Source organism: Scylla paramamosain, chromosome 5, assembly GCF_035594125.1.
Source record: "Scylla paramamosain isolate STU-SP2022 chromosome 5, ASM3559412v1, whole genome shotgun sequence".
Classification (NCBI taxonomy): domain Eukaryota; kingdom Metazoa; phylum Arthropoda; class Malacostraca; order Decapoda; family Portunidae; genus Scylla; species Scylla paramamosain.
This window is the reverse complement of record NC_087155.1, coordinates 6,713,287-6,738,483: the sequence shown is the minus strand read 5'-3', so window position 1 is coordinate 6,738,483 and position 25,197 is coordinate 6,713,287. Positions and strand designations below refer to the sequence as shown.

General features: G+C 34.3%; 2 protein-coding genes across 6 annotated transcripts; both read left to right on the top strand.

Moving 5' to 3' along the window:
- Positions 1–1,781: 1,781 nt before the first annotated feature.
- LOC135100933 (uncharacterized) lies at positions 1,782–15,433 on the top strand. The gene is given in 5 exon segments (XM_064004553.1): positions 1,782–1,885; positions 12,729–12,883; positions 13,078–13,324; positions 13,632–13,902; positions 13,904–15,433. Coding segments are annotated over 5 exon segments (1,476 nt in total). The 3' UTR covers positions 14,603–15,433.
- LOC135100466 (protein C19orf12 homolog) lies at positions 4,525–24,223 on the top strand. Of its 5 annotated transcripts, none has more exons than XM_064003390.1 (4): positions 4,525–4,682; positions 19,085–19,254; positions 22,920–23,041; positions 23,833–24,223. In XM_064003390.1, the coding sequence occupies exons 2-4, from the start codon at positions 19,095–19,097 to the stop codon at positions 23,971–23,973; spliced, it is 423 nt and encodes a 140-aa protein (XP_063859460.1). In that variant the 5' UTR covers positions 4,525–4,682; positions 19,085–19,094; the 3' UTR covers positions 23,974–24,223. The 5 variants fall into 5 exon arrangements, with proteins under 5 accessions (XP_063859460.1, XP_063859462.1, XP_063859464.1 ...); XM_064003392.1 differs by lacking the exon at positions 4,525–4,682 and adding an exon at positions 5,967–6,110; XM_064003394.1 differs by lacking the exon at positions 4,525–4,682 and adding an exon at positions 6,077–6,164.
- Positions 24,224–25,197: the final 974 nt, after the last annotated feature.

Genomic DNA, 25,197 nt, shown 5'->3' with positions numbered 1-25,197 from the left:
CCCTTTGCAAGACTTTCTAATAATTATACCCTCCTCTTCCTTTCTGCATTTCACTTTTCTATTACGTATTTTCTTCCCACGTTTGTCACATTTACTGTCACTTTTTTTTTTTTTAATCGCTAAAAAACGCAACACTTGTTCTCTCACCAATTTTCGTTCTAGTTTCTTCGTATTTAATATCCCTTATTTTGAAACTTCTCTTCCTATCCATCATTTTATTAGTTAATAGCTACCTTAATCGCCTTTCTTCTATTACATCTACCAGTACTCATATCATATTCATATCTACTTTTTATTTTCATCTTAGGTAAAACAGCATAGCGATTCGACCCTTCAGATATCTCAAGCTATCTTAGCATCTTGTACATCGTTTCTCCATTTCTTTTTCACTGCTCTGTAACCAATAATAATACTTTTCTTCTTACCCCTCTCTTCCCTCTTCCACAGTACCCTTCCTGCCGGTTTATACTTTTAAACTGGGTATCACTCATAATATACTTTGCCTTCTCGTTTCGATATCCTATATCAAGCACTTTACACTTATCTGCATTAAAACTCATTTGCCAGATTTGTCTGATAACTTGCCTAGATTGTTCTGCATTTCATTTACATATTCATTTGAGACTATTGTATTCGCTATTTTGGTGTCATCAGCAAACTTCGATATCATACCGGTAACACCCTCATCTATGTCGTTTATATAAACAAAGATGAGAACGGGCCCTAAAATTGACCCCTATGGCACCTCGCTACTTACGTTAGTCCACTTGGATGTTATTACATTTATAATTAATCTTTGTTTACGGCTGTTTAATAAGTTTTCTATCCATCTCAACACGTCGCTCTGGATATCGTGCGATTTTAGTTTAATCAGTAAACGTTTGTGGGGCACTTTTCAATGGCTTTTTGAAAATCAAGATATATTATATCTACCGCTTTACTTTCGTCATACTGATTCAAAATATAACAGAAGTCTAAGAGGTTCGTCAAAGAAAAGCGTTTGTTATGGGAGCTACGTTGAGTATTTTTGAGTAAGTTGTTTTCCTCTAACAAGCTTCTCTTTTATAAGTGTTTCTAGCATTTTGCATACGACTGAGGTTAAGCTAATTGGCCGGTAATTGTATGGTAAAGATTTACTGCCTTTTCGGAAAATCGGATTTACGTTAGCGACCTTCCACTCATAAGGTACTGTATCGGACTACAGGGATTTATTGAACAATAAAGTTAAAGTTTCAACTAACTCGCATGTAGCTTCTTTTAAGACGCGGGGTGAGATCGTGTCAGGCCCGGGTGACTGGCTTACGTTAGGTTTATCGATACATTTTGACACGTCTTTCTGTTATGCTGATACTACTTAGGACATTGTTTTTATCAATTTGTACAGACGATGTCACTGGAGTCTTCTGCTGTAAACACTGAAACATAGAAAGTGTTTAGGATGCTACTAGTTTGCTCGTCATCGTTGGTGAAATCTCCGTTTCCGTCAATCATTGGTCCAATAGTTGATAAGGCTATAAAATTCCTCCAGATTCGTCTTAATTTGGTTTGCAACGTGTAATTATGTGAACCTTTTGCTCTAATTGATTAATCTCTTTGCTTCACATCTTAACTCTATGAATTTAGTGCGTTCTTCGCTATTGCTGTTGGATTTTAATCTGTTAAGGGCCCCTAAGGGACCGCAGATCAGGTTCCGTTCCAGTCTCGTTTTAACTTCCTCCTCAGCGTTGCCCATAGACGTTCAGTTTTACTTCAGCTCTCCCGAGACGTGACAAAGTGACGACATGGCTTCTTTACTCAGCGACGAGGATATAGCCAGTGCTCTTGGAGCCATCGCTGTGTTATATATGGCTGCAGAACTAGAGAAATCAAAGCGACGAAGGAAAACGTGGGTTAAAGAGTAGCAGCAAGTCATAGTACATAGACTTGGCGTGTAGACGTCATTAAATGAAGCTCCTGACCATGGACTCCGCACTTTTTTTTTTTCGGAAGCAGTTCCTGGAGTTATTAATCTATTTATTTATTTATTTATTTATTTATTTATTTATTTTTTATCAAGACAGTCTCGAGTGGCCGTTGCATCCTTTTCTTGTAATGTCTCTAATAAGATGTCATGTGCTGCATTCCTTTATTTTGTCATTACACTTTACTTTTCTCCTTTCATAGGCAAGGTTGTTTTTATAAAGTTCAATGAAATCGCCCCAGAACTCCTTATCAGCGGAGTCGTCGTCATCATCACGCTATGAATGTTGCTTCAGAACTGAAGTAGATCGTAAGATAACGTTATAGACGCTTAGACTCCCGGCCACCTGAACTGAAACGGAAGCCAGGAACCTGGTGGTTCCGATCCGGCCGCTGACTCTGCCCACTTTTGATCTATGATCACCCCATACCCGGTGAAATTTGCTTACGATTCCGGTGTTCGCAACGTCTACAGGACCTCATAGACGTTACGACCGCCGGATCCGGCCGCCGGAATCGTAAGCAAATCTCACCGCGTATGGGGTAATCGTACGACCAAGAGTGGGCGGAGTCAGCGGCCGGATCGGAAAATACCACCACCAGGTTCCTGGCTTCCGTTTCAGTTCAGACGGCCGGAAGTCTGAGCGTATATGGCATTGTTGTACGATCTACTTCAGTTCTGAAACAATATTCATAGCGTGAAAGTGATGGCGATGTCTGATGATAAGAAGTTTTGGGCAGATTTCATTGAACTTTATTAAGAACAACCTTACCTATGGAAGGTGAAAAGTAAAGATTATAGCGACAAAGTAAAAGGAATACAGTATATAACATCTTATTAAAGACATTGCGCGAAAAGGATGCAACGGCCAATCGAGACTGTCTTGATTTAAATAAATAAATAAATAAATGAATAAATAACTCCAGAAGCTGCTTCCCCCAAAAAAAGAAGAATAAGAATAAGAAGAAGAAGAAGAAAGTACAAAGTCCATGCTGATGATGTCTACACGCCAAGTTCATGTACTATGACCTGCCGCTACTCTTAACCAGCGTTTGGCTTCGTCGCTTTGATTTCTCCAGTTCTGCAGCGATACATGCCACAGCGATGGCTCCAAGAGTATAGGCTATATCCTCATTGCTGAGTAGAGATGCCATGTCCTCACTTTGTCACATCTCAGGAGAATAAAGCTGAAGTAAATCTAAATACCTATGGGCTACGCTGAGACCGAAATTAGACCGGAATTGGAATGGAAGCTGATCTGCGGTGGTAACGTCTAACCTACTTGCAACTGCAACTGTTGCATTGACCTACAAGTTATTACAGAAGATCAAGAAGAGGAGAAAGAGTAACTCCTTTCTATAATGATAAAATAAAAAAAAAAAAAAATAAAAAAATAAAAAAAAAAAAAAAAATATATATATATATATATATATATATATATATATATATATATATATATATATATATATATATATATATATATATATATATATATATATATATATATATATATTTTCATGTTTGATGAAGACGTGAACTGCTTCTGAGCATGGAAGGCTGACATTCTGTCTCATACTGGCTAATTTAAATGTAATGATATTTCAAGCATATTATCCTTTAAAATCTGCAGCTAGATATTCTGATGTGTTATATATATATATATATATATATATATATATATATATATATATATATATATATATATATATATATATATATATATATATATATATATATATATATATATATATATATATATATATATATATATATATATATATATATATATATATATATATATATATATATATATATATATATATATATATATATATATATATATATATATATATATATATATATATATATATATATATATATATATATATATATATATATATATATATATATATATATATATATATATATATATATATATATATATATATATATATATATATATATATATATATATATATATATATATATATATATATATATATATATATATATATATATATATATATATATATATATATATATATATATATATATATATATATATATATATATATATATATATATATATATATATATATATATATATATATATATATATATATATATATATATATATATATATATATATATATATATATATATATATATATATATATATATATATATATATATATATATATATATATATATATATATATATATATACACGCTCAGTTTTTTTGAAGTCATGGTTTGCGCAGGCGGCCGGACAGGCAGCCGGAGTGTGTATGGGGCCCTTAATAATGGGCGTCTCTCTTGGCACGGTGGCTTTCAGTAATAGTGAACGTAATTTGTGAATACTCTATTAAGATTTATATGAAGAATTTATATCGGTACTGAATTCAGCTAAATTTATTGCTAAATTCGTATTTCATAATCAATCTTAATATTTAACTACTAAACGCATGTTTCATTACAAGATTTGTTTTTGACTTGCTAAAAGAAAATGCCACATGGCATCTGATGTCAAGTACGCCAGAATGTGAGATAACAACACATTCTTGGAAAGAGGCTGTTATCAAACTTATTCGTGCTTGATACGGGTAGCCCTGCTAGCGGCGATAGTTGAGGATAGGTAGTCTTCATTTTCATTCACCTTTCTGCCGCTGTTCTGTGCGTGCTGCCTACTACCATCCTGCAGTTGTTTCGTACACCTCTTTCGGTATGCCACATTATTATTATTATTATTATTATTATTATTATTATTATTATTATTATTATTATTATTATTATTATTTTCACCATCATCGTTGTTGCTGTCATTGTTGTTATCGTTGTTGTTGTTGTTGTTGTTGTTGTTGAAGAGCTGTATAATTTGTTTCGACAAATTTTATCATGGTAATATCCGTCTACATAGATGAAAAGTGGCCCGCAGGGTAAGGGTGTCACGAGAAGTGACTGCCAATGAATTTTGGGTATAAGTTAAACGTTTTTAACAATTGAAAATGCATACTTTTTTTTTTTTTATCAAAGAAAGGCAAGCCGTTATCGATGATATTTGAAGTGATGGACGTGGGAAACATCTTGTCTGCTGACAGTTATCTTACTTAATTAAGTTATTGTTTCTTGGGAGCCACACGCTAGACAACAAGGAGATACAAAATGAAATATCGAAGGGCTAGCAACCACCAATGCACCAGCCTATTTCAATGGCCATCAATAGGGAACAGTACTTACGAAAAATTGAAAGCGTTTCAAAATATAGATCCTGCAAAAGACTACGGATGCATGCGTGCCAAAAGGACATCCCATCGTGATCATTATTCATCACAAACATTTACTGTTGTTTATTATTTGCTCTACTCGTAAGTATAAGTTGTCAGGAAACTGTATTTCTTGCTAATCATCTGCTCTCTCTTCCCAGCCTATTGACTTTCTACTCTCAGACTTCCTGTACCTGTAAAACAATCATGTATTATAGTGGACGAGGAAAAAAAAAAAAAAAATGTAGCCTCCTGTTGGCATCAGGCAATGGTTAGTGGGTGATCCTTCCCAAAGGTTGGTTGACACCACAAGATTACACCGTTGGTGATGTACCTAAAATTCTTTTATTCATTCATTTTTAAATTATGACTATCAACACACACACACACACACACACACAGCTCTGCTGTCAAACAAAACAATCAAGCGGTTATTGTGAATACTGTCAGAATTTCACTGCCAGCTCTAGACAGTAAAAGCAAAAGTCAGTACACCCATTCGATCCTCTCTCGAAGAGTATCGTTGTAAAGCAGGAGTGTCAAACTCATGATGCCGTAAGTAGCCCGCGAGGTGACAAGTAATTTTTTTCAACTCGAAACTATAATTGTTACAGTTGATGGAACTACTAATGCGAAACACAGTAATGACATTTACCTATTATATATACGACAGTGATTGATTTCATATGAAAAATGCTAGCAATAACGCTCTTTTATTGATGATTTTTATAAGCGGGCATTATATCTGAACCCATAAGCCGCCTACACGTTATCAACTTTCCACTCATCAGTTTTCATACGTACATCTCCCATCTCCTGCTGCGTTGTCTATTATAAGAATTGGACAGAAGGAGGGCGATAAGCGCGAACTACTGTTGGTTGAAGAGGTCAGTTGCTTACTCGATTGCGTTACTTATTGCTATTACAGCTGTTTGAGCAAGGTTTGTTACTTTATAGCAGTATAATTTTTATTTATTTGTTTATTTGTCTATTTGTTTTTATGGTTGTTTCATGTGGGTTATTGCGAGGCTTGGTGTGAGATGTAGTGTAATGAAGTAATGTCCTTTGGTTGTGACTGATATGGGCTGTTTTGTGGCTCATGTGATATATATATATATATATATATATATATATATATATATATATATATATATATATATATATATATATATATATATATATATATATATATATATATATATATATATATATATATATATATATATATATATATATGCCCCCCTTTTCAATTTTCTGGGTACGCCACTAGGCATGAGTCGATGTGATACGAGTTCTGCGGTTGGGTGTGACTTGTTAAAGTGTGGTTGGCTTTGTGTGGTTGTGTGGTTGGCTTTGTGTGGTTGAATTCTTTGTAATAACTAGCATTGTGTTTATACGCAATCCCAAATAATATGTTCTTGGTAAATTAGGATGACCAAAAAAATAAGTTATAAACTTCACTCTTGTAGGTATTTAATTACAAAATCATTGGTGGCCCTCGGGACCATAACCAATTACAGAAACGAAATTATCTGAGTTCGACACCCCTGATGTAGTGTATTTGTTATAAATCTGACGCCACTCATAATTTCCTCTATTTCTCGTCATACTGCATCTGCTGGAACTAGGTTAACTGATATATTAAATGGCAACAAATATAGTTACATAATGGAAGCCAAGCTCTTCAGTTTCATGTATTTATGCATACACATTTTTTTTCTCGCAATTATGTGATAAATTTCAAAGTTCTGAGTTTTAAATTTAAATAAAGACAGGACCGACGTAACTTTACCATCACTTTTTTTTTCGGATCGTAATAAATAGACGGCATTTAAAACTTCATCCACTTCAGCATTTCAAGGTTATCTCGTGCATACTACTGTTACATAGTTCAGTTGTAAAGCGTGTTTCCCTGAACATATCTGGTTTGTGGATAAGTGGATAGAAATCTGCCCATACATACTCTGCAGTGTTACCAAACCTAGCGAAATTTTATCATCATTTCTTAATATAATCTAAGCAAGAGTAGCATAGTACCTATAAGCATATTTGATAATTTAGCATAAATTTTGGCATAATTATGAAGCATTCGGCATAAAGCTAGAACAATATAATAATGCAAGAGAGGAGAAAAAATGTGCAGAAGACCACCAAAAAAATAATGAAAGAAAATATCTCATTAGAATAAATATATAATACGGCAAATGTTATCGGCCACCACTAAGCACGAAGTTCAACCTGTCCCATTCACATCAATATACTGGTATGTAAGATCAGCAGTAAAGACCATTTAAAAGCTTTATGCGGAAATCACATTGAAAGTATTTTGGAGATAATGTTATGGTTCATTTTAGAGCTATAGCCGAGCGTCATCCCAGGTAGGCAAACGAGTCTATATAGCTGGAAAAAAAAAAAAAAAAAAATGCTTCCCGTCCCGTTCGCGTCCGACAGACAAGCAGCTCTCAAGACCGTAGTGTTGCCAGCGGCAGTTTATCACGGTCGTATCAGTAGATCTCAGCAAACGGAGGGCCGAGGCGCATTGCTCTGTAAGTGGATCTTCTCCACAGTTGAAAAGAAAAATGAGAGGCAGAAAAGACTCTCTCTCTCTCTCTCTCTCTCTCTCTCTCTCTCTCTCTCTCTCTCTCTCTCTCTCTCTCTCAAATGAACTGCTTTGGAAACTGGTGAATATATGAAGTTTAAGCCAACACTTGACATTAGAAAAAATATTTTTAACAAGCAAATATACGATAAATTATGGGTTGCAGGGTCTGATAAAATTATCAAACTGGTTATCAAATTTGATTGCTAGTATAGTTTGTTACACTAGTTGTCACTATTTCATACAGTTGTGTGCCCCACTAGTTACTATTTTAGTAGCGATTATGTTGAAGTGCATTGTATAGTTTATTTTAGTATACTTTGATAAACTAAACCTGCTTATACTTAACATAGAACTGGCAATATTTCGTCACTCCTTTAGTGCAGTGGTTTTCAAACTATTTAGTATGGTGGCACACTAAGAAACAACTAATAATTTTTGCGGCACATCTGCCCTTGTATGTATATATATATATATATATATATATATATATATATATATATATATATATATATATATATATATATATATATATATATATATATATATATATATATATATATATATATATATATATATATATATAACACAGGAAGAGGCAGTAGACACCTGCCGAAACGATAATTACTCCCAGTGAGGTCTAAAGCACTGTTCAGGGGTGCTGTGAACTTATCATTAAACCCAGCTGTGACCTCACTGAACGTTTCCCTTTGTGTCTCACAACACAAGGGGGCAGTCACAGCCTTCCCTCTAAAGACAGCTCTCTTTCTCCACACAAAACTACAAGCACCTAATAACACACACACCCTTCACTCAAAAATTTTAAAATCATCATGGCGACTCCTACACCGGCCTCGGAGTCCCCATCTGGGGAGGGGACCATAAATATCCACAGGTCAGACTGCCTTTCTGTCGACGACCCTAAGTGTCTTGACACCCCCCTCAACTTTTCCTTCATTAACTTCTACAACATTCGCGGTCTAAGATCTAATTTTCAATCTGTAGAACACCACCTCTCCTCTTCTAAATCTCATCTTCTTTTCCTCACTGAAACTCAGGTGTCTGAGGCAACTGACAGTAGCCCCTTTTCTCTTCCCTCCTACTTTCTCTATCCTCATTTTCGATCCAAAGCTGGATGCTGCGTTTATGTGCGCAGTGACTTAACCTGCTCTCGTGCCCACGCTCTTGAATCTTCCGAGTTTTCCACCATCTGGCTACGACTACACAGTTACTCCCAAACTAAATTTATCTGTGCCGTATACCTCTCACCTAACCCCTCTGACTATAAGAAATTCTTTGACTACTTAACTTCCAAAGTGGAGCACATTCTGACCCTCTTCCCTTTTGCAGAGATCTCCATTCTTGGAGACTTCAGTGTTCACCACCAGCTTTGGCTTTCCTCTCCCTTCACTGAGCATCCTGGTGAACTAGCCTACAACTTTGTTATCCTCCACGACCTAGAGCAATTGGTGCAACATCCTACTCGTATTCGTAACCGTCTTGGAGATATGCCCAACATTCTTGACCTTTTCCTGACCTCTAATCCTTCTGCTTATACTGTCATCCTTTCTTCTCCATTGGGCTCCTCCGATCACAATCTCATATCTGTATCTTGTCCTATCACTCCAATCCCTCCTCAGGATCCCCCTAAGCGAAAGTGCCTCTGGCGTTTTGCCTCTGCTAGTTGGGGGGACCTGAGGAGGTATTTTGCTGATTTTCCTTGGAATGACTACTGCTTCCGTGTCAGAGACCCGTCTTTGTGTGCTGAGCGCATAACAGAGGTGATAGTGTCTGGTATGGAGGCGTACATTCCTCACTCATTTTCTCGTCCTCAACCTTCTAAACCTTGGTTTAACACAGCTTGTTCTCGTGCTATACATGATAGAGAGGTGACCCACAAAAGGTACTTAAGCCTTCCATCACCAGAATCTCATGCACTATATATTTCTGCCCGGAACCATGCCAAGTCTTTTCTCCAACTAGCCAAAAACTCCTTCATTAACAGAAAGTGTCAAAACCTTTCAAGATCTAACTCCCCTCGTGACTTCTGGCATCTAGCCAAAAATATCTCCAATAACTTTGTTTTTTTCTTCTTTCCCTCCTTTCTTTCAACCAGATGGCACCACTGCTATCACATCTATTTCTAAAGCTGAACTCTTCGCTTAAACCTTTGCTAAAAACACTACCTTGGACGATTCTGGGATTGTTCCTCCTTCTCCTCCACCCTCTGACTACTTCATGCCACCTATTAAAATTCTTCGCAATGATGTTTTCCATGCCCTCGCTGGCCTAAACCCTCGGAAGGCTTATGGACCTGATGGGGTCCCTCCTATTGTTCTCCAAAACTGTGCCTCCGTGCTTGCACCTTGCCTAGTCAAACTCTTTCAGCTCTGTCTGTCCACATCTACCTTTCCTTCTTGCTGGAAGTTTGCCTACATTCAACCTGTTCCTAAAAAGGGTGACCGTTCTAATCCCTCAAACTACCGTCCTATTGCTTTAATTTCCTGCCTATCTAAAGTTTTTGAATCTATCCTCAACAGGAAGATTCTTAAACCTATATCACTTCACAACCTTCTATCTGATCGCCAGTATGGGTTCCGTCAAGGCCGCTCTACTGGTGATCTTCTGGCTTTCCTTAATGAGTCTTGGTCATCCTCTTTTAGAGATTTTGGTGAAACTTTTGCTGTTGCCTTGGACATATCAAAAACTTTTGATAGAGTCTGGCACAAAGCTTTGATTTCCAAACTACCCTCCTACGGTTTCTATCCTTCTCTCTGTAACTTCATCTCAAGTTTCCTTTCTGACCGTTCTATTGCTGCTGTGGTAGACGGTCACTGTTCTTCTAAATTTATTAACAGTGGTGTTCCTCAGGGTTCTGTCCTGTCACTCACTCTCTTCTTATTATTCATTAATGATCTTCTAAACCAAACTTCTTGTCCTATCCGCTCCTATGCTGATGATACCACCCTGCACTTTTCCACGTCTTTTCATAGACGTCCAACCCTTCAGGAGGTAAACATTTCACGCAGCGAAGCCACAGAACGCCTGACTTCTGATCTTTCTAAAATTTATGATTGGGGCAGAGCAAACTTGGTATTGTTCAATGCCTCAAAAACTCAATTCCTCCATCTATCAACTCGACACAACCTTCCAGACAACTATCCCCTCTTCTTCAGTGACACTCAACTGTCCCCCTCTTCTACACTGAACATCCTCAGTCTGTCCTTTACTTATAATCTGAACTGGAAACTTCACATTTCATCTCTAGCTAAAACAGCTTCTATGAAGTTAAGTGTTAAGAGACGTTTCCGCCAGTTTTTCTCACCCCCCCCCCCAGCTGCTAACTCTGTACAAGGGCCTTATCCGTCCATGTATGGAGTATGCTTCACATGTCTGGGGGGGTTCCACTCATACTACTCTTCTAGACAGGGTGGAATCAAAAGCTTTTCGTCTCATGAACTCCTCTCCTCTAACTGACTGTCTTCAGCCTCTCTCTCAACGCCGCAATGTTGCATCTGTAGCTGTCTTCTACCGCTATTTTCATGCTAACTGCTCTTCTGATCTTGCTTACTGCATGCCTCCCCTCCTCCCCCGGCCTCGCTGCACAAAACTTTCTTCTTTCTCTCACCCCTATTCTGTCCACCTCTCTAACGCATGAGTTAACTAGTATTCTCAATCATTCATCCCTTTCTCTGGTAAACTCCAGAACTCACTGCCTGCTTCTGTATTTCCACCTTCCTATGACTTGAATTCCTTCAAGAGGGAGGTTTCAAGACACTTATTCATCAATTTTTGACCACTGCCTTGACCCTTTTATGGGACTGGCATTTCAGTGGGCATTTTTTTTTATTGGATCTTTGTTGCCCTTGGCCAGTGTCCTTCCTATATATATATTAAAAAAAAAAAAAAAAAAAAAAAAAAAAAAAAAAAAAATATATATATATATATATATATATATATATATATATATATATATATATATATATATATATATATATATATATATATATATATATATATATATATATATATATATATATATATATATATATATATATATATATATATATATATATATATATATATATATAATTAGTTACCCTTGATAAATGTAAATTACAATTTACAATAGGTTCATAATATTATGTACACGAATCAAAATCCCACCCAAATTTTCACGGCACACCAAGGAAATAATGGCGGCATACACTTTGAGAATTACTGATCTAGCGTAATCGAAGACTGCAAATAAGATCTGGTAACGCTGCAATGCATGCCACGATTGCCACCCAACCAGTGTTGCAAGTATGGATGCGAAAGTATCCTTTGGATACTTTTTGATGTTACTGGTACGTTTTTACGACGATGAGCAAAAGGATACGAAATTTTATGAATGGCCAAAAATGGATACATTTTGCTACTTTTTATAGAGAATTGGATACTTTTCAATATCCATTTTATTATTTATTATTTTTGGCAAAATGTGGTTTGTTAATTTACCCTTATTTTCTAGTAATATATTAACTACTTCGTAAGTGTGGACAATGGGGAGTTAATTCAGTAAACACGTCACGGGCTTGTTGACTCGTTCTGTTCACGTTCGAAAGTTGGGACCCGAACGTCCAGCTCCAGTCTAATAAGTGCTAAACTCAGTGTCTGACTGACTCTGTTTCTGAGGAAGTTAATCACACTGCTTGTGTCAGACAAATGGAATGTCTCTCTTACGCTGGCTTCAGAAAGGTAATAGTAAGATTAATTAAAGTTTGTGATAAGGTATATGAGTAGCTAACAATAACATATCGTATCATGGTTACTGTTGCTTTTATTTATTTTTTCTTCAATAGTTTACTTTTTTTTATGCAGACGTTAAGTTGCATATCATAAGTGTGTACAGTTAATATACTAGTTACATATATTGTATAGTATTATTAAATGATTCAGGGAGGAAGGATGATGGTGAAAATAGGCGCACGGACAAATCCTCTGTCTCAGGCTCTGATAATCCTGAAGCTGATCCAGATGACCCACTGGCACAACCATCATCCTCTAGTGGCATTTCTGGTTAGTTAATTTACCCTTATTTTCCAGTAGTTCTTTAAAACAATTAATTGTCTGAAACAAGCAAAATTAAGAAATTTTGAACTTTCGTCTATTACAGAAACCCATCCGATAACGTGAGAAATAGGTTCTGAGGGAGCTGTAGATGAAGAGGTACTATACTGTACATGCTTAACACTCAGTCACTCTTAATTCAGATAGGACTGAAGAAGGCGCTGTTGAGTTCGAGGAATCTGTCAGAGAGGTTGAAGCTGATACTCCTCTAATTGAGGATTCGGATGAATCAGAAACAGATGACAGTCAGCCACCAGCTACTGAGAAGTCAACCTCTCGTAAGCGTGTGTCAAACCCTAGTTCATCCAAAAAGTCAACACCTCCGGAAAAGAGGATAAGGAAATATGCTATGAAGTGGTCAGAAGATCCTAAGCTTGCATGTTTCTCCAGGTATGAAGGAGATGGAGAAGAAATGAAAGGAAAAACATTTTGTAATATTTGCGCTAAATTAATTGAAGGGACAGTTTCTCATATGCATAGGCATTTGAAAACTAAATATCATACAAACAGAGCAAAGTCTGTGAAATCCCCTTCTGTACCATCTCTATTTGAAAAGAAAAATCTACCTGCAAGGGATGCAGAAAAACTTAGACTAATGTTACTCAAATTTCTTTGTGAACACAATATTTCTTTTAATGCCATGGACCATCTAATGAAAGTTTTGAAACATGGAGCCACTGATTCTCAAATTAATCTAATCTGTAAGGTGCGGAAGACAAACTTCACGAGAAATAGTAGTGAAATGTATAGGCAATGAAAGCTTGAAGGAAATTGTAGCATGCTTAAAGATACACAAATATTCCATAATTGTAGATGAGAGCACTGATGTATCCACTACAAAGCAGTTAGCCATTGTTGTCAGAGTAGTGAACACTCAACAGTGTACAGTTGAAGACAAATTTTTACAATTGCTAGATGTAGAAGATTCCAGTGCTGAAGGACTGTTTCACCTATTGAGTACTTTTTTTTGATGAAAATGGCATTCCATTTGAAAATATGCTTGGATTTGCTGCTGACAATGCGTCAGTCATGATGGGGAGTATGGGTGGTTTAAAGGCAAAATTGCTGGATAGAGTCCCTCATTTGTTTGTAAATGGATGTATTTGCCATTCATTAAATCTCTGTTCCTCTGCAGCCTGTCTTAAGCTTCCAAGTTCTGTAGAAACATTACGTAAAGATATACATAACTTCATTAATCACAGCCCTAAGAGACTGTTGAAGTTTAAGGAATTTCAACAATTTGTTAGAGTTGATGTACACAGACTTCTAAATACTAGTCAGACAAGATGGCTTTCCTTAGAATCAGTTGTTGACAGAACACTAGAACAATGGTCAGCACTAATTCTTTTCTTTCAGTCAGAAGCCTTGGAATCTCAAGTACAGTCTGCAGTGCATATACTGAATGCCTTGAACAATCCTCTGTTCAAAATGTACTTTACTTTCCTTGGGTATATTCTGCCCATTATCAATAAGATGAACAGAGAATTTCAAAGTGAATCAGTCATGATACACACTGCATATTCTAACATCTGTGCCTTTTATAGGACTATTCTGAGCAATTATATAAAGAAAGACATACTAAAATCAAAGTCAGATCCATTTAAAGTGGAATTTAAAACTGTTCCAATTTCCTGCCTGAAAATGAATGATACTTTGACAGCAAAGTAGAGAGTAAGCTGGCAGATAAAAATGTGTTAGGGAAACTTGGATCTGAAGCTTCCAGATTTCGGGTGAGATGTCTGGATTTTTATGTAGAGCTATCAAAGCAAATCAGTAAAAGATTCAAAGGTTTGAGTGATGTACTCCCGTTGTTAAATGCCTGTGACTCTGCCATAGCAAGAGAAAATAGAGTTACAAATCTAGTGCCACTGTTCAAAAAAATTCCTCAGCTGATTAAAGAATCAGAATATGATGTTTGCAATGATGAATGGCGGTCACTTACTTTTCATGAAGATGCTTTGAGTACATCAAGTAACCCTACCGAGTTTTGGTGTTCAGTACTAAAACTTAAGACTAGTGATAGAACACCTGTGTTTCCAAATCTAGCTGAGTTAATGGTAAATTTGTTAGTTCTACCAAATTCATCAGCTGCAGTGGAGATAATTTTTTCACAAGTAAAATTAATAAATACAGACCTAAGAAATAGACTGAACACAAGAGTCAATAAATGCACTTTTGTTAAGTAAAGGTAACGGGGGAGCAGTTCCATGCTATGAATGGGAGCCAAGTTCCTTAATGATAAGATCTGCTCAAAATGTGTTCAGTGAGGCTAAGCAAAGCATATAGGTAGCTTCATAGGCAGAAAAAGAAAGTCTGCGTTTGTAGTTTTATTTATTTATTTTTTAAATTAAGGTTATCAGATATTCATATTTTGTACTTTGTAGTATTAATGTAGCCTAAGTTAGAGAATAAGTTGTGGAGGCTATCCAAATACAGCCTGCCATTGAAGGTATTAACAAATCTGTGTGCAATTGTAGTAGCCTACTGGCATCATTTATTTTTTTTCTAATAAAGTGCACTTATACATAAATATAATGTTTTGGAAGACCCAATCAAAGGGTTTATATTAATGCTCCAAATGTGTAGTGAACAACATTTCTCCACCACTAGGCAGCAGTAAGTAGCTTGGCTGCCAACTGTATGATGTCTATAACACCATGGTAAGAAATAATTTATTTGTAATCATAGTTTTCATGAACTATAGGGCATATCATAAAGAAAACAATATTGGATACTTTTTGGATACCATTTTGCATTGTATGCATACGTTTTGTATATTTTGGATACGTTTTTGGATACGTTTATATTTTTCTCACTTACAACACTGCACCAAACTGGGAGTAGACAGATACATTCATAAGGTGCGGTGCCACTCAAAGCTCAAGAACCCACACCTGGCGTTCCCATTTCCCGTCTCTCATCTAGAACTTTTGATCATAGCGCTGCCGCCTTTCAGGGATTTAGCTGTTTGTGGAAGGGCGGTGTTCTGTGTTTTAAGGCAAAGACTGAGTAAAACGGAAAGATAAGGTGAGTGGTATTTGAATCGCGAATGCTGTTTGTGTTACAGACTTATAATAATTGTGCTGCCAGTATTGTAAGTGATTAATAGACCCTGTATTTCTCTTGGCCTTACCCCTGTGTGTAAATAATCAGATAATATGAGTTTGGCGTAGTAACAGACCTTTGCACGGGTCCCAAAGTTACTCCGTCGCGTCCTCGACGGGCAAGGCCGAGACCAGTGTTGCCAATGTCAAAATTCCGTCAGGACCAATATTTTATTAGATTTGCCTCATATCTGATAAATATTATTCTAATGTTAACATTTAATTAGAAACTTTTTTGAATGAGTATAATGATATGTACAACAAAGGGAAATTACTTCAGCCTGTAAAAAATCGTCAGAGCCTGTGGGAGATACACTACACTATATATATATATATATATATATATATATATATATATATATATATATATATATATATATATATATATATATATATATATAGAGAGAGAGAGAGAGAGAGAGAGAGAGAGAGAGAGAGAGAGAGAGAGAGAGAGAGAGAGAGAGAGAGAGAGAGAGAGAGAGAGAGAGAGAGAGAGAGAGAGAGAGACACGCACACATACACACACCGTAAGAAACAAATAAACTTTTTTTGTCAAACAATATCCAGGACGATATATATATATATATATATATATTATATATATATATATATATATATATATATATATATATATATATATATATATATATATATATATATATATATATATATATATATATATATATATATATATATATATATATATATATATATATATATATATATATATATATATATATATATATATATATATATATATATATATATATATATATATATATATATATATATATATATATATATATATATATATATATATATATATATATATATATATATATATATATATATATATATATATATATATATATATATATATATATATATATATATATATATATATATATATATATATATATATATATATATATATATATATATATATATATATATATATATATACACACGCACACATACACACACCGTAAGAAACAAATAAACTTTTTTGTCAAACAATATGCAGGACGAGAGAGAGAGAGAGAGAGAGAGAGAGAGAGAGAGAGAGAGAGAGAGAGAGAGAGAGAGAGAGAGAGAGAGAGAGAACAAAGCTAAAAGTTCTACCAACTTCGAAAATGAAGTGATAGCAAATACAACTACAGTGTTGATTTTCCAATTTATTGTTTCTTTTATCATTTTATAATGAGTAAAAACTACTACAGATACATTCACAAAGTTTGAGTTCTGCCAGCTTTTAAAGTCAATCAAGAAATCTTGCCAGCCGCTAGATACTAGACAGCAAAATTTCCCGCTAAATGGAAGCTAAATATCCCTCAGGCTTAGTGAAAAATACAACAGAATGGCAACACTGGCCGAAACACCTTAATTCACATCAGTGCTACTTTGGTTTGTTGTCTACCTGTTATGAATCTACTTTGGTATGCGATCTACACTTTATATTGCAATCTAAGTGTTATGAATCTACTTTGGTGTGTGATCTACACTTTATATTGTGATCTACAACAAGAAAAGCTGTACTTACCAGGAACAAGGAAAACACTTGTCTTGGTTTCAAGAGAAAATGTCTGGTTAGAGAGTCTGAAGTATGAGTGGAATGTTTGTTTAGTGTCGAAGTTCAAAGAAGAGACCGTGAGACACTTCGACCAACTATTCAGAGAGAAGTCGCTGAAGGCTCAACAATAAATTCGGACGACTGGCCAGCTTACTCTAATTTAAGCCAACTCAAATTTCGTCATTTTTCCGTAAATCATCAGCAATATTACGTAGATCTAGGATCGACGAATACTCACAAGGAACTGAAAGATCCTAGCTTGATGCGAAGATTCATATATTGAAAAAAAAAAAAAAAATGAGGCATCAATCAAAGAGTATTTCGATCGCACCTAGACTACTTTTGTTGGGGGGATGATGAGAAAAGAAGCTCCTCACCTCTACTTAGGATCTTCAGCCGATGTACTGTACGTGCTGTTCATCGCTAGAATAAGAATAAAAGAAAATTTTAATATTCTAATTACATTTTCTTATGTTATATATCATTCCAAAATAAAATTTGTGCGGTGCAGATACTTTTCCAAGCCAAATTACGGTGTAGATACTTTTTCCTTGTAGATAACAAGCCAAAGCACGGTGCAGATACTTTTTCCTTGTAGATAACAAGCCAAAGTACGGTGTAGATACTTTTCCTTGTAGATAGCAAGCCAAACTACGGTGTAGATATTTTTTCCTTGTAGATAACAAGACAAAGTAGCACCCTCCCACCCTTGGAGGAAGGATACAGGGGAGAAGCCCTCCCGCACCAAAACATTAGGGAGATTCGTGCGCAAATCCCCAGTAAAACTTTAAATTTTTGCCTTACTTCCTCTATATATCATGTGATTAGTAATTATTAATATGTTTAAACGGATACAACATGAATTGCATTTACAAGTTTGGGGGAAAAAAAGTTAAATTTCCCTTCCTTTATTCTTTACACTATGAAAAGTAAATATTTACTCACGCCCCCCCTCGACAAACATTACCTGTTAATCATGCTAATTTACCACCAACACCGAGCATCTACTTAACTTTTCATCTCAGACACAGATATGGCCTTCTATGTAGAGCTATGATTTACCATAAATTTTTAAAAAGTAGTACACAGAAAAGGTACTTTGAGAAAAGAAAAGACCCACATATAAAGATGGGAGACAACTCGTCGCCAATTATTCATGCCACGTGATCATTTATGTCACTGGTATAGCAAGAAAAAGGATATTAATAATTGATGTACATTATGTTATGATAAGAGGTAGACTGATCAGTGACTTAAGCAAACACGAAACAATCATGCAAATTCAAGCATTATAAACATTACTACCACATTTTCTCCCAGCAGATTTTTCAGACTGAGAAGGTGCAAGTTGCCAGTTTGTGCAATGTGATGCTCATATCGGCAAGAGTTCTTATCATGAGTGTCGCTGACTAGTAAATAAGAATGCAGTTTATTTATTTACTTGTTTATTTATTTATTCATTTTTCATCATACCAGATACAGCACCATGGTCTTCAGCAGAGCGGATGTCTTGAACCTGGTGATAGAAGTGTGTAGAGAGGAGAAATTGCGAGTATGCTTAAGTGAGAGCCTGAAGGGAGGACTCATAGCTGGCACCACCGCCGCTGTTGGGGGATTGCTCGGAGGAGCAAGGGGCCTAGCATTGGGTGAGTTACTCCATAGCTAAAGTGTTGGTTTATTTATTTTTTGTACATTAAAACTTTTGTAGAGATGAGATGTAGCAATACTATGCAGTGGAACCACTAAAGCATCCAATCACGGGCCTAGTGAGAGTTTGAACTCATGATACACTTACAATAGAGTGGTAGGTAACTGATTTTTTTTTTTTTTTAATAACAGCAGTAATCAGATTGTTAGAGCAGAGTTAACAGGGAATATTAGAAGGTTAGATAAGATTATGGGTAAGATGACAGATGAACATTATTATTATTATATAAAATGACTCCCTGGTGGAGGCACCTGGTTTGTAGTTTCCTTCATGTTATTATGTTCTCATTGCATCGATGAATAGATCATATAGAATTTTGAGGTTATGGTGAGTGAAAAAAAAAAAAAAATAGTGCCGGTAAAATATCTCTCTCTCTCTCTCTCTCTCTCTCTCTCTCTCTCTCTCTCTCTCTCTCTCTCTCTCTCTCTCTCTCTCTCTCTCTCTCTCATCTTAAAAGAAACTTAGTCCGAATTAGTTAAACCTCTGACTTTATTGTTCAATAAATCCCTGCAGTCCAGTACAAAAAAAGTCCAGTGAAAAAAAAAAAAAAAAAACAGTAAATCTTTGCCTTGCAATTGCCGGCTAATTAGCTTAACCTCAGTTGTATGCAAAATGCTAGAAACACTTATAAGAGACAACCTGTTAATCACTTAGAGGAAAATAAACTACCTAAAAATACTCAACACGGCTTCCGAAACAAACGCTCTTGTTTGACGAATCTCTTAGATTCTGAACCAGATGACGAAAGTAAAGCAGTGGATATATTTCGATTTTCAGAATTCCTTCGACAAAGTCCCCCACAAACGTATACTGATTAAATTAAAATTACATGGTATTCAAGGCGATGTGTTGAGATGAGTAGAAAATTGGCTAAACAACCATAAACAAAGAGTAGTAATAAATGGAAAAACATCTAACTGGAGTAACGTAACTAGCGGGGTGCCACAGGGATCAGTCTTAGGACCTGTTCTCTTCCTTGTATATGTGAACGACATAGATTAGGGTGTTACCGGTATAATATCGAAATTTGTTGATGACGCCAAAATAGTGAATTCCGTAGTCTTTAAAGAACAAGTACTAGAAATGCAGAATAATTTAAATTGTTAGAATGGTGGCAAACCTGGCAAATGAGTTTTAATACCAGTAAGTGTAAAGTGCTTCACATAGGGTTTCGAAACGAGAAAGCAAAGTATATTTTAAACGGTACCCAACTTAAAAGTGTAGACAGCGAAACTGATTTAGGAGTAACAATATCGAGTGGCTTAAAACCTAGCCAACAATGTTCACAAGTCGTAAAGAAGGCAAGCAAAATAATTGGCTTAATCGGCAGATCTTTTGAATATAAATCTAAGGATACAACCCTCACTTTGTATAACTCTTTGTTCCGTTCCCTTTGGGAATATTGCGTTCAAGCATGGTGCCCCTATTATCGGAAGACATCGATAAATTAGAACGAGTTCAGCGCAGAGCAACAAAAATGATACCAAGCCTAAAAAAAAAAAAAAAAAAAAAAAACACGAAGAGCGTCTTAAAGAACTAAATCTATTCTCATTTAAACAAAGAAGACTAAGAGGTGACTTAATACAGGCGTTTAAAATCATCAAAGGCATTGATAACATGGACTACAGTAAATATTTCATGATAGATTTTTCAAATTACACGCGAGGAAACGATTGCAAAATTGATGGGAAATCTTTCTACTCTCATGAATCAATATATATATATATATATATATATATATATATATATATATATATATATATATATATATATATATATATATATATATATATATATATATATATATATATATATATATATATATATATATATATATATATATATATATATATATATATATATATATATATATATATATATATATATATATATATATATATATATATATATATATATATATATATATATATATATATATATATATATATATATATATATATATATATATATATATATATATTTATTTATTTATTTTATTTTATTTTTTTTTTCCATCGTGTAGTTAATCTATGGAATGGGCTTCCCCCAGACGGGATAGATTGCAACACCGTAGAGACTTTTAAACTCCGTCTTGACAAATATTTTATCTCCATTCCGCGGCTAACAGCGTTTATTTGTTAGAGATTAACTTCCTTGCCTTCAGGAAGTGAGGACACCTCATTTCATATATTTTCTTCCTTCCCTATAAAGTTACCTTCCGGATTTTCCTTCTCTAACCCCATAAGGTATTTATTTCCTACAGTGCTGGGCAGTTCCGCAAGCACTTCTGCAAACATCAAACTCCATAATTGTGGAAGGTAAATTTTTGTTTGCGGATTTGTGTTTGCGACAAAATCTCCGCAAATTTACGGATTTCTGTTTGCGGAAGTACTTCCGCAAATACAAACATACCCGCAAAACCAAGTAGTAAAGCAACTACAAGCTTGTTTTAGGTTGCCAAAACTTGCCATGTCTGAACTGTCAAATTGGCAACTAGAGGCATTTAGCTCAGGCCTAATGTTACCAACTTAGCGTTTTTTTACGCTAAATCTAGCGATTTTCATAATCTGGGGCCAAACATTTACGTTTCTTATTCCATAATTAGCTCCCTTTTTTGTCCCATTCAGCGCCATATTTCAAAATGTTCACCTATAATTTAGCGCCTTTTTTTTTTTTTTCCTAATGTTAGCGCCTTGCGCAATTTTTGTTGGCAATTCTGCTGTGCTGCTGCTGCCCAGCGCGTGCCTCCTCCAGTCCTTCTTCACACTTCCAGCCAGTTTGTTGTATCGACTCTGTTGCTATAGTGAATGTTTCTGGTGCCTCAAGTAAGTTAACTTTTTGCATTTATATTATCAGTTTAAATATTAGTGACCCAGTGAGTGTCCTGAATTAATAATTTAACTTATCTAATGCCTTTTTTCCACCGCGCAGGTGGATAGCCCAGGCAGGACACAACCTAGGTAAAATAACATTAAAATAACATTAGAAATTATAATGATAACGTTAAAGTAAAGCTAATGAACACATTTATTTATTTATTTATATAATAATTGAATGACTTACCCTTTTAAATTGTTTTAAACGTGTTTTAATGCTTTTGTCGTAAAAAGAAAAGATATTAAGGAATGGTTTCCGGTTTGCGGTTTGCGGATTTGTGGTTGCGGAAAAGTAAAAGTCAGGAGGTTTGCGGATTTGTGGTTGTAGAAGGTAAGAGTGCGGAGGAGTTTACGGAGGAGGGTAGGGTAGTGGAGGGTAGGGAGAGCTTTCTGCTTTGTTGTTCTTTTCTTCTATTATTACCTTAGTAGTTCTAGGTCAGGTCACCTCGTGAGGACCGCAAAGTCTGTTGTGACCTCTCTCTCTCTCTCTCTCTCTCTCTCTCTCTCTCTCTCTCTCTCTCTCTCTCTCTCTCTCTCTCTCTCTCTCTCTCTCTCTCTCGAACTTGCTTTTTTTTTTATACAATAAGGTGCCGAACAGATTGTCGTGTGCACATTGCAATGACTGTAGCAACTGCAGCAATAATAATAATAATAATAATAATAATAATAATAATAATAATAATAATAATAATAATAATGTAATAATAATTATCTTGAATCTTGGCAGGAGGAGCAGTCGGGGGTTTGGTGGCAGCATACATGGCAGACGATGATTATAAGAGTGCAGTTCAAATTATCATGGACGATCTCACGCCTGAGCAAAGGGATAAACTTTTACACTCAGTCACGGTATGTATGCTATATCATTTAAAAGTTGAAGTATGTTGTTTTATATGAATATATATATATATATATATATATATATATATATATATATATATATATATATATATATATATATATATATATATATATATATATATATATATATATATATATATATATATATATATGTATATATATTATATATATATATATATATATATATATATATATATATATATATATATATATATATATATATATATATATATATATATATATATATATATATATATATATATATATATATATATATATATATATATATATATATATATATATATATATATATATATATATATATATATATATATATATATATATATATATATATATATATATATATATATATATATATATATATATATATATATATATATATATATATATATATATATATATATATATATATATATATATATATATATATATATATATATATATATATATATATATATATATATATATATATATATATATATATATATATATATATATATATATATATATATTGCACACGTGTAGCCAAGGAGATTTCAGCTCAAGGAGATTCTCACCCTATTTATAATACACAAACACACAAAAAAACAGAAACATTGATACTTGGAAAAAAAAAAAAACTAGAATGGTACAATTAAAAACAACCATACCATCTGATAGAGAATGAATCTCCTCTCTCAGGGGTGTGAGAATGTGAGAAGCAAAATTATTTCAATAGTTCCAAGATTTGTATAAAAATCACCCACTTTCTCCAACAGAGGGAACTCATCAACTTGGGTGTAATAGCACTGCCTTCACTGCTCAATGAAGTCACTCTTCCAGCTGATCTGAAGCACAAAGTGGCTCAGGAGATAGTAAGCTTCTTCAGCTCACAGCTTAAAATGAAGATACAATATTGATCGATTTGGATCCATATTTGGGATATACTCCCCAGTGTTTAAAAATATGAATATTGATATATCATATGTGTTTGGAAAATATATGTGCTCTATTTTATTTGAATAATTAATCTGATTTATACACGGTCAGTGACGTATTGATCTGTGTGCAGTGCATTTTAATATCTTCCTATTTGATATGAGATTCTTTTTGTCATTTACACTGAAATTGTAAAATCAATCTGTTTTGAAATATAAGTATGCTCTTTAAGTACTGTTATATAATTATTTTCCTATCATTGTTTCTTTGTAGTAATTAGAAATGCATATCCCACGGACGCTAGCAGACTCAACGTCAGCATGTGTGAAATGTGGTCTTCAGTTGGTTGCATACAAGGCCGGTGAAAGTGAAACTAGAAATTATCTGTAATATTCCGTGTCCTCTTCTAAGTACACTGATGTGGATTGACTTGGAGGTTGACAGACTTGGGAACCGGCTGCACGCTGGCTCGCGCAGCAGGATTGTATACATTACATTTATCTAGATAAGGACTTACGGAATTTATATACTCGCCATTGGTGTGCAGTATAGCACATCCGGCATTTTCTTAACTGTCTTCGCTGCCTAGACACATTGCTTTGGTAAGAGTACATCTGAGTCCTTCTCATTAAATGACAGAAATTTAATTTATTTTGGCCAACAAATGGATACATAAACATTTAGGCTATTTGGGTTCAATAATATTTGCCACTCATCAGACCAACAATATAATTTCATTAAGTCATCCTACCATACAAAGCCATGACATCATCACAAAACGATTTCGTGATAAACATGAATGAGCAAACTAAGTATATAGTTATTTACAATACGATCAGTATAATCATCAATATTATCTCTATATCTATATCTATATATATCTATCTATCTGTCTATCTATCTGTCTATCTATTTATCTATCTATCTATCTATTTATCTATCTATCTATCTATCTATCTATCTATCTATCTATCTATCTATCTATCTATCTATCTATCTATCTATCTATATATATATATATATATATATATATATATATATATATATATATATATATATATATATATATATATATATATATATATATATATATATATATATATATATATATATATATATATATATATATATATATATATATATATATATATATATATATATATATTTTTTTTTTTTTTTTTTTTTTTTTTTATGTAGGAAGGACA

Bases quoted from the DNA above. Each gene is read 5' to 3' on its own strand.
- LOC135100466 (XM_064003390.1), top strand. From the start codon at position 19,095: ATGGTCTTCAGCAGAGCGGATGTCTTGAACCTGGTGATAGAAGTGTGT. The intron at 19,255-22,919 runs GTGAGTTACTCC...GAATCTTGGCAG, and splicing joins AGCAAGGGGCCTAGCATTGG to GAGGAGCAGTCGGGGGTTTG. The intron at 23,042-23,832 runs GTATGTATGCTA...TTTCTCCAACAG, and splicing joins AACTTTTACACTCAGTCACG to AGGGAACTCATCAACTTGGG.